The 14,086-nt window shown below is 51.3% G+C and overlaps 1 protein-coding gene across 1 annotated transcript in view; it reads left to right on the top strand.

The window, feature by feature from the left end:
* Positions 1–14,086, top strand: part of LOC102458139 (scavenger receptor cysteine-rich domain-containing protein SCART1-like) — a 39,007-nt gene that overhangs the window by 15,497 nt on the left and 9,424 nt on the right. Inside the window, exons 2-9 of the mRNA XM_075934406.1 lie at positions 835–1,149; positions 1,385–1,690; positions 9,653–9,976; positions 10,055–10,369; positions 10,798–11,112; positions 12,561–12,623; positions 12,707–13,021; positions 13,427–13,462. Coding sequence (XP_075790521.1) covers positions 835–1,149; positions 1,385–1,690; positions 9,653–9,976; positions 10,055–10,369; positions 10,798–11,112; positions 12,561–12,623; positions 12,707–13,021; positions 13,427–13,462 — 1,989 coding nt within the window. The remainder of the gene's footprint in view (positions 1–834; positions 1,150–1,384; positions 1,691–9,652; positions 9,977–10,054; positions 10,370–10,797; positions 11,113–12,560; positions 12,624–12,706; positions 13,022–13,426; positions 13,463–14,086) is intronic.

The raw sequence follows: 14,086 nt of genomic DNA, 5'->3' as shown, positions 1-14,086 counted from the left end.
GCTGTGGTGTAGACATACCCTTAGACTGCAGCAAGGGAGGAGATTCAGATTCGATATTAGGAAAAGCTTTCTAACAATAGCCCTCATTAAGCAATGGAATAGCTTACAAAGCCATCGCTGGAACAGCCGTCACTGGTGACTTTGCACAACAAATTAAATAAAAAACTTTTAGAGATGGCCTAGGATTACTTAAGCCTGCCTTGGTATGAGGACATGGACTAGCTCACCTCTTGAGGTTCCTTCCAACCCAACATTTATATTATTCTTCCAATCCAACATTTCTATTATTTTGTGGTTTTATCAGCTATTCAGGTCTGTGGATATAACTAAAAATATTTAACTCTGGTAGATGCCATTTAATATCCTCCTTTGGTACCAGCAGACTGGAGAGCGGTTCATCCTCTTCACAAAATATGAACAGACACCCTCTTGTCATCCACAACTAAAAATGTTTATTGAGCACTTCTGGCTTTTCTGGTTCCTTATTAACAGTTTTACCATCTCCATTTCTAATGGGCCTCCACCATTGTTAGGCTTTGTTTGTTTGTTTGTTCCTCATAAACTCATTGCTCTTAGCCCCGCCAGCCATGAGTTTTACACTTAGGGGTCTTTAGCTCCCATTATCAGTTTTCTTCATATTGTCATCTTACGTATATTGACTGATTTCCTCTAGTGCCCCCTTTCCCCAGGTTTTATTCATTGCCCTTTTATTTCTATTGCTGCCGTCGCTAGGCCACAGAACAAGAAATGAGCATTTAGACACTGTTTTATGGCACTCAAGCATCCCTACTACCAAAGGCCCCTTATAATTTTCAGCCTTCATTGACTTTCCAGGACATGTGAAGCCCCGGCTGGTTGGAGGGGACACTGCCTGCTCAGGACGTGTGGAGATAATACATGGAGACACGTGGGCTACAGTCTGTGATGCGCACTTTGATCTCAAAGTTGCCGACGTCATCTGTACTGAACTGCAGTGTGGAATAGCTGCATCGGTCCTCGGAGGCGCTCACTTTGGCGAAGGACAAGAGCCGGTCTGGACTGAAGAATTACAGTGTGTGGGGAATGAGTCTCTCCTGTTTTCCTGCCCCAGGGTCTCTCGAGTGAATCAGACGTGCTCACATGCAAACGATGCTGGTGTCACGTGCTCACGTAAGGACTCAGTGCAACATCTTTAAAATCACGCTCCTGTGTATTCTGCATTAGGGTGAGGTGAGGTAGGGATCTGCCTGTGTAGGGAGCGGAGCTGGATAAAACCCCAAACAAGCCAAGATAATGAGACAGGAACCAAATGCCCCCTGAGGCTCCTTTTGTTAACTATTTGCTACAGAATAGCTCCAAGACATCATCTCTCTAAACCCTTCTCCCTTCTCCCCTGGGCTCACAGGGTTCCGGCTGGTGAACGGCAGCACAGCCTGCTCCGGGAGGGTGGAGATCCAGGTGCGTGGTGCCTGGGGAACCCTCTGTGACTCGCGCTGGGATCTCTCAGACGCCAACGTTCTCTGTCATCAGCTCGACTGCGGATTCGCTGTGTCGGTGCCAGGAGGAGGGCACTTTGGGAAGGGAACCGGCCCTGTCTGGGCAGACACATTTCACTGTGAAGGGACTGAGCCCCATTTGGGGCACTGCCCTGTCACTGCCCTGGGGGCCTCTCCATGCTCACACGACAATGATGCCGGTGTGGTTTGCTCAGGTAAGTGCAGGAGCAATGCTGGATTAGTGACACCTGCCCTCAGTGTGTGACACTGCCCCAGAGCAGGGGGACCTCAGGGCACAGCGAGGGGAGGGGGAGCTGGATCCTCAACCTTGTACGATAATTGCAAAGTTATGGAAAATAAAATCACAGTAAATAGCATCACAAAGGAACAGCTGTGGCCAGGGAAGGCCCTGGGTTCTCCAGCAAAAATGTCAGCAAGTCTGTCCTTGGGCAGGGCAGGGCTGCAGGGGCAACACATTCTCCTGTGGGTTAGATAAATATTCCCAATTCCATGTCCCCATCCTTCTCCAAATCACTGCCACAGCAATTAGAGGGGGAGCTACTAGAGACTCCCAGCTGGCGGCTGCTTCACACTTTCCACTTTCTGTAAAATAGTCTCGACACCTTCTTGAGAAGATTTCATCATGGAACTGGAAGAGACCTGGGAGATCGTGCAGCCCAGCCCCCTCACTGACTGCAGCAGGCTTTGCTGTTTGGAAGGGGGGCAGTGCTGGGGCCAGGGAGGGGCCTTTCCCTAGTGCAGCAAAATCCCTTCCCTTGGCTGAATTATAAAGTGTAGAAAATGAACATTTCCCTTCTCTCCCTTGAGTGCCTAAGGGTATTTTTGGCACCATGCCACAGAGAAAGTAGCACTTTGTGTCACATTTTAACACTCTTTTCAACCTTTCCAGTTGAAAAAGCCTGATAAAATTATTTCCCCTGCTTTCTCACACTCTTTTTACTTTTTTCTCTTCTTTCTGTTTTTTCCAATGGAATAAAAGATGAAAACATAGAAAGGGGGAGAAAGGGAGAAAACTTGTCAACCCAAATATGAAAAGGAAAATTGAATTTTTCTTTTTCCAAAAGTTCAAATGAATCAAGCTATTAATTAAAATCTATACCGGGGTAGACAATAATTTCTGATGGGGGCCACTCCAAGATTTTGGCAAGTTTTAAAGGGCCACACTTTTCTATAGAATGGCTGTGGGGTCTGGAACAGAGGTTGGGTGCGGAAAGGAGCTCAGAGTAGTGGGTTAGGGTGCAGGAGAGGATGTGGTGTCTGAGAGAGAGTTTGGGTGAAGGAGGAGGCTGTGATCTGGGGCAGGAGTTTGGGGTCATAGATGCGGGAGAGAATTGTGGCCTGAGGAAGGAGTGTAGGCAGGGGTGCAGGGTGTGGGAGGGAGTTGTGACTTGGGGGAGGGGGACAGGAGGGGTTTGGGTGGTGACCTGTGGCAGGGAAATAGGGTGCAGGAGAAGAGTCTGGCCTGGGTGAGGGATGTAAGAGGGGGTGCAGGGTCTGGGAGGGAGTTATGACTTGGGGGAGGGAGGTTGAAGAGGGTTTGGGTGGTGCCCTGGGGCAGGAGCAGGTGGTGCCCTGGGGCAGGGAATTTGGGTGCAGGGAGGGGGTGAGACGCCAATAGGCAGGCAGGCTCTATCCGGGAGGCACTTACCTAAGCTTTTACCAGCAAGCAGTCCCTAAATGCTGCCTGCCTGCCACACTTCCAGGCTGCTCAAAACTGCTGGCTGCTCTATGTGGCACTCTGCTCCAGGTGCGGGGGAAGGGAGGCTTTGTGTGCTGGCCCCACCCCCAGCAAAATATCACAGCCCCTATTGGCTGGATACTGTTGGGAGCAGTGTGCACAAAGCCTCCCTTTTCCACTGGTGCCCAGAGCAGAGCCAAAATGTGCAGCAAAAACTTAAAGTGACTTGTTCTGCTCTGTGCCTGATGGCTCTGGCGGGTCAGAGCATCCTGCAGGTCAGATCTGCGGGCGAGGTGGGACAGATCCAGCCTGCAGGCTGCATCTTACCCACCCTGATCTAAACAAAGATTGTCATTCCATTTCCACATCCAAATCTCTTGGATTTCCTTAAAAATTGAAAAACGGCTTTTGAAATACTTCATGGGGACACTTTTGAATTGTCGACCCACTCTGATATTTCCCTCACCCACAAAAACGGTAAACAGCGCTAGTTAGTCAAAACTAAATGCTCCAGGAATAGGAAATACCAGCAATAAAGTTGCCCTGATGCAGATGCTGAATATTTCAGGTCTAAAGGTACGTCTAAACTACATGGCTCCGTCGATGTATTAGTGTACTCGAAAAAGGGAAATGAAGAGGCAATTTAAATAATTGCCACTTCATTTACATTAAAATGGCTGCCGCGCTGTGCCGATCAGTTGTTTGGTGACACAGCACGGTAGTCTGGACGCTCCACGGTCGACAAGGGAAGCCGTTGTCAAGCTCCCTGGTAAACCTCATTCCACGAGGCATAACGGGACGGTGGACAAAGGCTTCCCTTGTTGACCGTGGAGCGTCCAGACGACCGCGCTGTGCTGCCAAACAGCTGATCAGCACAGTGTGGCTGTCATTTTGATGTAAATGAAGTGGTGATTATTTAAATTGCTGCTTCATTTCCCTATGTCTAGAAACCTCATCTACATGGATCTGATGACGGAGTGAAATCCTGGCAATACATCTGACCAAGTGGCTTTTACCCATAAAATCTTATTCTCAAATACATCTTCAGGGGGTAGTCAAGTTAGTCTGGACAGGATGAACTTTAAAAAGTTACCATCTGCACGTCTTGTTGGCTTTAAGGTGCTACCAGACTATTTGTTGTTTTTTCAGTTTATTAAATAAATCTGACAGTCTTTAAGTTTCCACAGGACTCCTTGTTTTTACAGGTACAGACTAGCACAGCTAACCCCTCTGAGAAAAGTCTCCACAGAGCTTCTAGACTGGCTGGAGCTGGGGTCCTTCCAGACAAATCCACTGCAGAAGCCTCAGATTTCAACCTTCCTGCTAGGAATGTGCTTGTAGCTTCCAGAGCTCTTCCATAGAGTCCAGTGTCGCTGGTGCCAATGCACGGCAAAAGTAGCCTACAGGGTCCTGCCCAGCACCTCAGCCTGTCTGCTCTCTCCCTCCCAGCGGGTACCTATGTACCTTGGGGGGATCATCTCACAGCTCTCTGGCTTCTCCCCAGCATTGCTCTCTGCATTCCCAGCTGTATTGCCTGCTGCAGTCATGGCCTGTCTGCCCTAACTAGCCACCCAGCCCACCCCTTGGTTCCCAGAGGGAACTCCTCAGCACAGGAGGGTGCTGGTTCCTCCCTGGAAGGAGAATCCCTCCTAATGGAAAACTCTTGGTACCTTCTGCCCTTCCTGAGAGCCTGTGGTACCCAGCTATAGCCATGAGCCATGGGCCTGTAGTGCCCAGTTATAGCCCTGGGAATCCCCAAGGCTGCTCTCTACTCTCACACTACCCTGGCTGCAAACTTGACTTCTCCTAGCCCAGCCGTAGGGAAATCACCTGCTGCTGTGACAGTCAATGCAGGTTCTACCATTGCCCTGAGTGGGGCCGGGATTTCACTCTTCGGGTACGTCTACACTTGCCCCCTAGTTCGAACTAGAGAGGCAAATGAAGCATTTCGAAATTGCTAATGAAGCTTGATTAGCATATTTGCAGCCGGTCGCCATTTTAAAATGCTGGTCGCCCGATTTAACTTGCCGCATGTAGACGCAGTAGTCCAATCCAAAACTCTTTAATCGAATTAACTGGTACTCCTCGTGCAATGAGGAGGAACAGTTAATTCAAGGGAAGGGTTTTGGATCGGACTAACGCATCTACATGCTGCAAGTTAAATCGGGCGACCGGCATTTTAAAATGGTTCGAACTAGGGAGGCAAATGAAGCATTTTGAAATTGCTAATGAAGCACGGGATTGAAATATCCCACGCTTGATTAGCATATTCGAGGTCAGTCGTCATTTTAAAATGCCGGTCGCCTGATTTAACTTGCCGCATGTAGACGCAGTAGTCCAATCCAAAACCCTTCCCTCGAATTAACTGGTACTGAGGAACAGTTAATTTGAGGGAAGGGTTTTGGATTGGACTACTGCGTCTACATGCAGCAAGTTAAATCGGGCGACCGGAATTTAAAAATGGCGACCGGCCACGACTATGCTAATGAAGCGCAGGATATTTAAATCCCATGCTTCATTAGCAACTTCGGTATGCTTCATTTGCCTCCCTAGCTTGAACTAGGGGGCAAGCATAGACATACCATTAGTCTTGAAATGCTCTTTGGGCTTCAAGACCCTTGGGCGGTTTGGATCCAGTGGACACACTCTGCACTGGTCAGGCTGCCATTGCTAGTACGTACCATGCCAGCCACAGTGGCTGCACCCGCCCTTCTGCTTGTCTTTCCCATGTCAGTCTCTCCTGGCTCCGCCCGCCTCTGGGCTCGGTGAGTGCTTCCTGATCTGCTGCCTGGCTGTGCACTGGCCATTGCTGAAGGACCCTGCTTATTTTAGTTTCATGTGAGGTAGCTCATTGATCCTGAGACACACGCACATCCCGAGTCAGTGGGTTTCAACCTTTTTTCCTCATGACTCAGTTGCAAAAAATGGTTGATGCCCACGACCCAACGTCATGTAACTAGAGTGTGGGCTCCAGGGTGGGGCTGAGGGTGAGAGTTTTGGAGGGTAGGAGGGGGCTCTGGCTTTGGGGAGGGGATCAGGGCTGCGGCAGGAGGGGCTTAACTTGAGCAGTTCCAGGTCAGCAGTGCAGCAGGGGGGGCTGAGGAAGTCTCCTGCCTCTCTTGGAACTGCAGACCATGCTGCCCCCAGGAGCAGCCAGCAGCAGGTTCCCAGCCAATGGGAGTGCGGAGCTAGCGCTCAGGGCGGGGGCAGTGCGTGGAGCCCTGTGCGCTCCCCATTCCCTTGTAGGAACCAGGTCTGTTGCTGACTACTTCTGGGTAACAGTATAGTCTGTGGTGCCTGGACAGGCAGGGAGCAGCCTTAGCTCCTCCACTGGTCACCTGATCACCCTGAGCAACGAGACCCAGCCCCTGACATTCCACCCCCCAGTACTGGGTCACAACCCATAGTCTGAAAACCACAGTACTGAGACACAGGCACATCCCCAGGGAGTCACAATATTCCCTACAGAAAATGTCCCCCCCGCCCAACCTGCATATCTGTGCATGGATTAGCTGGAACCATAGCTTGGACTCAGAAGTGGCAGCACACTTCAGGGCACAGCTCCAGTGGGAACATCAGTGCCAGGTTCTATCTCACACTGGGAACTCCTGCTCTGGAATCAGGTGAACCAAGAAAGTTGCCACCCTCTAAGCAAAGATCAGAGGGAGCCAAGTGAAATGACCAACAACAGCTTGTTCCTGACCAGCATGAGCCCTGCTCTCTCATTGGCCAAACCCTCCCCACCCCCATGAAAGTCTTTCACCTCCCAACCGTTAAGTGCCCATGCAGACACCATTCACTGGCTTCCAGGTACTTAAACCTGGATTAAGAGACTAAAACCCCAGCCCCAATTCCACAAACACATAGAGACAGAGATTTTCCAGACTGGCAATCTGCAGGAATGCCCTCACCCACTCATGTACGGGATCTGCTCGCAAAAGCCCGTGTAACACTCAGTGTGCTACAATCCTCACAGCACCTTCCACTTATAACCAAACAAAACCATATCTGCTCTCCAAGTTTGTTCCCTGTAACACATTCTTCTTGCTTGTTATACCTTCTTACTTAGAAAGAGTCCATAATTTCATGTGCTCTATTCGTGGCCCAATGTGCAGCCCTCACCGGAAAAGCCAAGGTTGCAAAAGGGAGAACAGATATTCTCAAAACTTGTTGGTAACACTGAAATTAAATTCACTAACGAGTCACAAACTGTGCTTCTGATCCCCACAGTAGTTATTATGAAGCCGAACAAAGAAATCGCACAGCCCCTTTATTGCATGGCAGTTCTTTGGCTCTCAGTCAGCACCTCAGTCCAGTACAGAGAAACTATTTTAAAACATTGTTCAAATACACAAGGGCTACGTCTAGACTGGCATGATTTTCCGCAAATGCCTTTAGCGGAAAAGTTTTCCGTTAAAAGCATTTGCAGAAAAGAGCGTCTAGACTGGAACGGATGCTTTTCCGCAAAAGCACTTTTTGTGGAAAAGCGTCCATAGCCAATCTAGACGCGCTTTTGCGCAAAAAAGCCCCGATCTCCATTTTTGCAATCAGTGCTTTTTTGCATAAAACAAATCTCAGCTGTCTACACTGGCCCTTTTGCACAAAAGTTTTGCACAAAAGGGACTTTTGTCCGAACGGGAGCATCATAGTATTTCCGCAAAAAGCACTGATTTCTTACAGTAGGAAGTCAGTGCTTTTGTGGAAATTCAAGCGGCTGATTTTCCGGAAAAACTGGCCAGTCTAGAAACAGCCAAAATGTTTTTCTGACTCCAAAGGGTTGATCTTGTTACCAAGTCAATGTAAGTTTGCATGTTACCCAAAATAACACACTGCTAGCCCATCCTTTCCTGTCTCAAAGTAAAGGTTTATTATGTCAAAAAGAACAAAAATTGTTAAATGGTAAAACACTTGGGGTACACCAACACAGGTGTGTTATTTCAGAATAACTGACATTGTTCTGAAATAACGTAGTCGGCATCTGCACTAGAAGCCTTTATTTCGACATAATGTCGAAATACTGTCAAGCTGGAGGACTGCTTACTCTGACTCCTATAACCCTCATTTTATGAGGAGTAAGGAAATTGGAGGAGGAGTGCTCTAATTCAGACTTTCTGCTGTGTCGACAGTGTCAAAAAGCCAAAATAAGCAATTTCAAATTAATCTACACAATTGACATAGCTGAAGTTGTGTAGCTGAATTGGTCTTTAGCTCTGCTGTGTAGACATTCCCTTAGATATCCACAGAGACATCAGAGTTCATGTATCAGGTTCTGAGCAGTACTGGCAAGTTTGCTAATTTGAAAGTCCCTCTGGAACACGTCCATAGCTGGGATGGGTCATTCAGACCATCGTTCAGAGATTCCTTAGGAGAAGTTACTCCACTGACAAGCTGAGCTGGGAAGAAGATAAAATGAAGAAGATGCAGCTACTTTCTATATTCTTTTGCCACCTGGCTTGTACGTTCTTTGTTCCAAACACAAGTTTATAGCAGATGGCACGGAAAAGACTTAGAGCTCTCTGGCCACAGGCAGGTCCTCCATCTCTTGCTGACTCATAAGGTGTATCCACGGGATCCTTTCCATGGGTTCACTGTATTGCACATGAGCCTTTATGGGACATCAAACGGGATAGGCAGTGCTGATGCCAAGCTGTCTGGGGGTGTCACCAAGATGCACAGTACAAGTTTCAAATACAGATGTACCATATCTGTCTATATTCAAATTGTGCATCTGTCTGTCCATCTGCGAGTCTGTTTGTTCAAGAACTCCTCCTCAACGGTAAGAGCTACAACCACCAAATTCCATATGCTGCTTCTGGGCTTGTTCAAAAGTGGGCTTTTTTGTAAATGTGTAACCGCTCCCCACAACAGTTCATATGGGGACATGGCTGGTTGCTTCCCTTTGGCAGGGAGCGAGGGGGAAGTGCACCGTTTGCTGCATTCCTCACTCTGGCTGGGGAGCACAGAGGACAGATGAATCTGGACCTGCCCCACATGGGGATCATGCTCCCCTCTCCAGCTGTGCCCACTGGACCTGCAGCAGCCAGGGAGAGGTGCATTTCACCTGTCCCCAAGCTGTTGCGGTGAGAGATGGGTGGGGATGTCCTTTCTCTCTAACACAGCCTGGTACTTCAATCCACACCCCGCCCCAGAGCAATGATTGAAATGAAGCAGGAGCCTTTTCATTTTATGTTCCAAAAAACAAAAATTACTTGAGTTATGGACCTCAGTCACGCCAGGTAAATCCTCTAGTACATTTGTAACTCCCAAAACAGAGGTGATGGAAACATCTCAACAAGATTATCTTGCTTGGTTGTCATAACATTTTCACAGCTATCTGGCTCATCAAATTCCTTGAACATTTATAATATTGGTACAAATTATATTACAAACCATCCTCCCTATTCCACACAGCATCACACCCTGTGTTATTTCTAGTGTACAGCAGTGAATGATACTCAGTGTGTTTTCTGTCTGCTAGGCCCAGGTCTCTCTGGGGCGCTGCGGCTGCTGAGTGGAGATGGCCGGTGTGACGGCAGAGTGGAGATTTCCCTCCGAGGTGTGTGGAGCCGGGTGCTGGATGACCAGTGGGACATGAACGATGCCAGCGTGGTCTGCAGGCAGCTCCAGTGCGGAGCTGCTGAGAGAGCTTATAACCCCCCTTCGTCTGAGCAAGGCGCGGGCCCCGTGGGGCTGAGAAGGGTCCAGTGTGCAGGGAACGAAACTCATCTGATTGGCTGTGACAACTCCACATCTGAGCCGGCCCAGGCAGGAATTGCCGAGGACGTCGGTGTCATTTGCTCGGGTGAGTCGTTTCCTGATCTCACACACGTGCTCTGGGCAGCAGGGCGACAAGCACTAACCGCTGGGATCTGTCCCACAGGGAGCAGGCGGATCAGGCTGGCGAATGGGCCGGGTCGCTGTGCCGGGAGAGTGGAGATTTATTACAATGGCACCTGGGGGACAGTCTGTGATGATTCCTGGGACCTGCCGGACGCCGATGTCGTTTGCAAACAGCTGGGATGTGGACGCGCCATCAATGCAACTGTCTCTGCTCATTACGGGCAAGGGTCCGGGCAGATCTGGCTGGACGATGTGAAGTGCTCTGGGAACGAATCCGATCTCTGGGCCTGTCCTTTCGCACCCTGGGGTCAGCACAACTGCAGACACAAGGAGGACGCGGGAGTTCTCTGCTCAGGTCTGGTCTGGGAGCGCTCTTGGGAGCCTGGTTACCAGGGGATGTGAGGAGACAGCTGGGAATGGTAGAAACTCTCTCACTGTCTCTGTGTCTCTCCAACCTACCTACTGGGATCATGATTAGAAAGTCACCATTTCCCATGAGTTCTCGTTGCATTTGTGTCCCCCGGGAGGGGCAGTTACAGCTATCGCTGGACTATCTGTGCGTGTAACGGCCGTGAAGGGGGCACTGTCCAGATGTGCCCCTTGCATTTCTAATGGGCATGTGGGGGCCAGAAGAGTCTCTGATTCTTGCAGTGACTCTTGCAGGCACTGGCCTGTGCAGAACAATGCCTGGGGCTGGTCATGTTTATGGGGATTTCACTCTTCTCACCCCTGTTATGTTCAGAATCAGACCATTTATATTGCACGTCTGTGCGTTTCTTCTAGAGTTCACAGACCTGCGGCTGGTGAGTGGCAGTGACTGTGCCGGGCGGCTGGAGGTTTTCTACAATGGGACGTGGGGCAGCGTTTGCTCCAATCAGATGTCTACAGTCACTGCATCAATCATCTGCAAGCAGCTGAACTGTGGGGACAAAAGGAATATTGAGTCTGGCCCTGTGTATGGAGAAGGTTCTGGTCCCACATGGCTGGACCATGTTACATGCCGTGAGCAGCACAGCTCCCTTTGGCAGTGCCCCTCCAGCCCGTGGGAACAGCAGTCGTGTGATGACCGTGCGGAAGAGACCCACATCACTTGCACTGGTAATTCTGACATGCTCCACGCTGACACGCACCCTCTGCATGTCTGACACAAGGGAAAGGCCTGGGAGCAGTTTTTCACGTCTTCACTTTTCAGCACAGACACTTTCACACTCACAGCGCCTGGTGAAGTGGGTTTGAGTTTAGTTTCAGCAGTGACAGGCGCCGTGTCACCGACCGTCCCAGGAATGAGAATACAGCTCGTGGGAAAGCAGCAGGGTTAGTTAGCTGAAGGTGCTGAGTAGCACGGAGCAGTCACCTAGGTGAGCCCACAAATACGCTGTGGGAATCTGTGTGGCTGCCCGTGTGGGGTGAGCAGTCAGAGACGGGCCCAGTGCCAGTGACCAAGACGTGGCAGTTTTGGGGAGTGGTTAGAACAGGAGCGGGGAGACAGAACTGGAGACATGAGTCACGGGCAGATTGAGAGGGCAGAGCCAGTCGGAAGTCAGGAACTGGAGCCAAGGGGTAGGACTGAGTTACCTGGAGCGAGGCCAGAGGGGGTGAAAGGGCAGGGCTGGGAAGGAGGCGGGAGCATGAAGTTTTGCAGCTGTGAGCACTTGTTGAATGGCTGCAGTGGATGCTAGACTTGCCCCTTCCCACCCATCAGGCAGGATGGTCAGTCACGACCCTGGTACAGGCCAGCTGCCCATGGTACCAGCTGTAGGTTGCCTGGAGACGGGCTCTGCTGCAGGCTCTGCTTCCTGCCAGCCAGGGTGTGACCAGTCCCCAAGCGGGTGTGTGGGGCTACGTTTAGACTGAGGCTTCTGTGATTGCTATGGGCAGAGTGGCCACCAGGGCACCTGTGCTTTGTCCTCTTTCCTCTTCGTTCAAAAGAATTCCCTCTTCCCTGTCCATGCATGCATTGTCCTGAAAGAGCTCTTTAGGAAAAAGGCTCCTTCCTCATAGAATGCGGATTACCAATGCCAGAAAATCCCCTCCGTTCAATTTTTTTCAAAAGAACGTAATAGCACTGTGGATGTAACTCAGGTGTTGTTGGAAAAACCGACTTTTTTACAAAAAATCTCTGCAGTGTAGATATACCTTGTGTCTGTGGACAAGTGTGGAGATAGCTTGTTTGTTTCAGATCTACAGTCCCATGATGGCCCCAGTTCTGACCCCACTCTTTCTTTTCCCCGCATCCCCTCAATAACCTGGGTGAATTCCAGCTGGCAATTGGCTTCTAACTTCCAACGTTGGAAGGGGCAGGAGTGACCATCCGTGGGAAGGCTGGAACAGTCACGCCAGCTGGAAGCTGCTTAGAGATTTCAACAGCTGAGGGAGGGGAGCGGCCGAGTAACAAATCCATTAGCTAGGAAAAAACTAGAGTGTAGATTTAAGTTTATAAACTTGCTGAACGTGGGGGGTTTAATGTTCACCCATATTTACACCCTGCTCACTCCTACATCACTTGTGCTCCTCAGTCTGTTCACTGCATTCTTTGCTGTCCGCAGGGCAAAAAGTGAAACCGACTCAGCCCCAGGTTACTGAATGCCCGAACTCGACGAGCTGCACAGGTATCTCTGCCTCTCCCTGTCCCCTCTTGCTCCCTGAGGGTTCCCCGCTGTGCCAGTAACATGGGAGGTTTCTGCATTTCCAGACCGGGACATGCTGCGCCTCGTGGGAGGAGAGGGCAGATGCTCGGGCCGAGTGGAGGTTTGGTACCATGGCTCCTGGGGCACAGTCTGTGATGACTCCTGGGACCTGGCAGATGCTAACGTGGCGTGTACACAACTGAGCTGTGGAGCGGCCGTGTCTGCCCCGGGTGAGGCTGCATTCGGCGAGGGGACTGGTCCCATCTGGGTGGAGATGCTGAATTGCAGAGGGACAGAGTCATCCCTCTGGCACTGTCGGGCCAAGCCCTGGGGTGACAGCAACTGTGGCCATAAGGAAGATGCTGCCGTGAGTTGCTCAGGTGAGTGGCAGCCGACGTCTCTGTGACATGCTGTGAGGTTCAGGGAGGAGGATGGACCCAACTGCCCCCCTTGCTCACGGATTGACCCCTCCCATCTCCTGTGCGCTGGAGCATCATGGCTGCCGTGGGCGGAACCTTTGTGGGTCGGGCTGGCTCAGGCATCGGCCCAGGGAGCTGCAGGGTCCATCACAGGCCCCAGGGTGCAAGTGCTGGTTTGTTACCAGTGTCTCAGCACAGGGGCACCTGGGCCCTAACTCCCCGGCGTGCAGGCGCCGCGCCGCTGGGGGCGTCTGTGGGAAAGAGAACAGGTGATGTCTGGACACCCCGGGGACTTGCTCCCCCAGGCAACAAGCACATCCCCTCCCCCGCTGCCAGACTCCAACTCTGCTCCCTTTCCCTACGCAGGTGTGACAGAGACAGCAGGTCCACTGGCTGGAGCAGGTAACACCCCACCTCTTCCCACAGGAGTCGCAGCGCCCGGGGGCCAGGGCTGCAGGGGGGGAGGTGAAGCTGCAGCCTGAGGCCCAGGGCTCCTGCCCAGGCCAATGAAATCGAAGGGCCGGGGACACCGGGGTGGGAGCTGCAGGCCCCGCGGAGCTGGAGGATTCATGTCAGCTGATTCCAGCTGAGAGGTCAGGGTTAGGGTTAGCAGCCTGGTGCTCTGGCATCGGCGTCACCATGTGTCAGGTTCAAATCTAGAGACCCTGCAGGAGCAGAGGAGGGTAGGGAGCTGACGAGTGTATTTGGGGGAGGTGGAGGGGCAGGAGTGGTACAGTTGGGTGGTGCTGGGTGGGTGTGAGCACTGGGGGTGGCACTGGCGGGGAGCTCGAGTTAGGAGTAGGTGGAACCTTTTTGGGTCAGTCTGGCTCAGGCATCGGCCTAGGGAGCTGCAGGGTCCATCACAGGCCCCAGGGTACAAGTGCTGGTTTCTTACCAGTGTCTCAGCACAGGAGCACCTGGGCCCTAACTCCCCGGCGTGCAGGCGCCGCGCCGCTGGGGGCGTTTGTGGGAAAGAGAACAGGTGATGTCTGGACACCCCCGGGGACTTGCTCCCCCAGGCAACAA

The sequence above is a fragment of the Pelodiscus sinensis genome, chromosome 1, assembly GCF_049634645.1.
Source record: "Pelodiscus sinensis isolate JC-2024 chromosome 1, ASM4963464v1, whole genome shotgun sequence".
NCBI lineage: Eukaryota > Metazoa > Chordata > Testudines > Trionychidae > Pelodiscus > Pelodiscus sinensis.
This window is presented reverse-complemented; position numbering and strand designations above follow the sequence as displayed.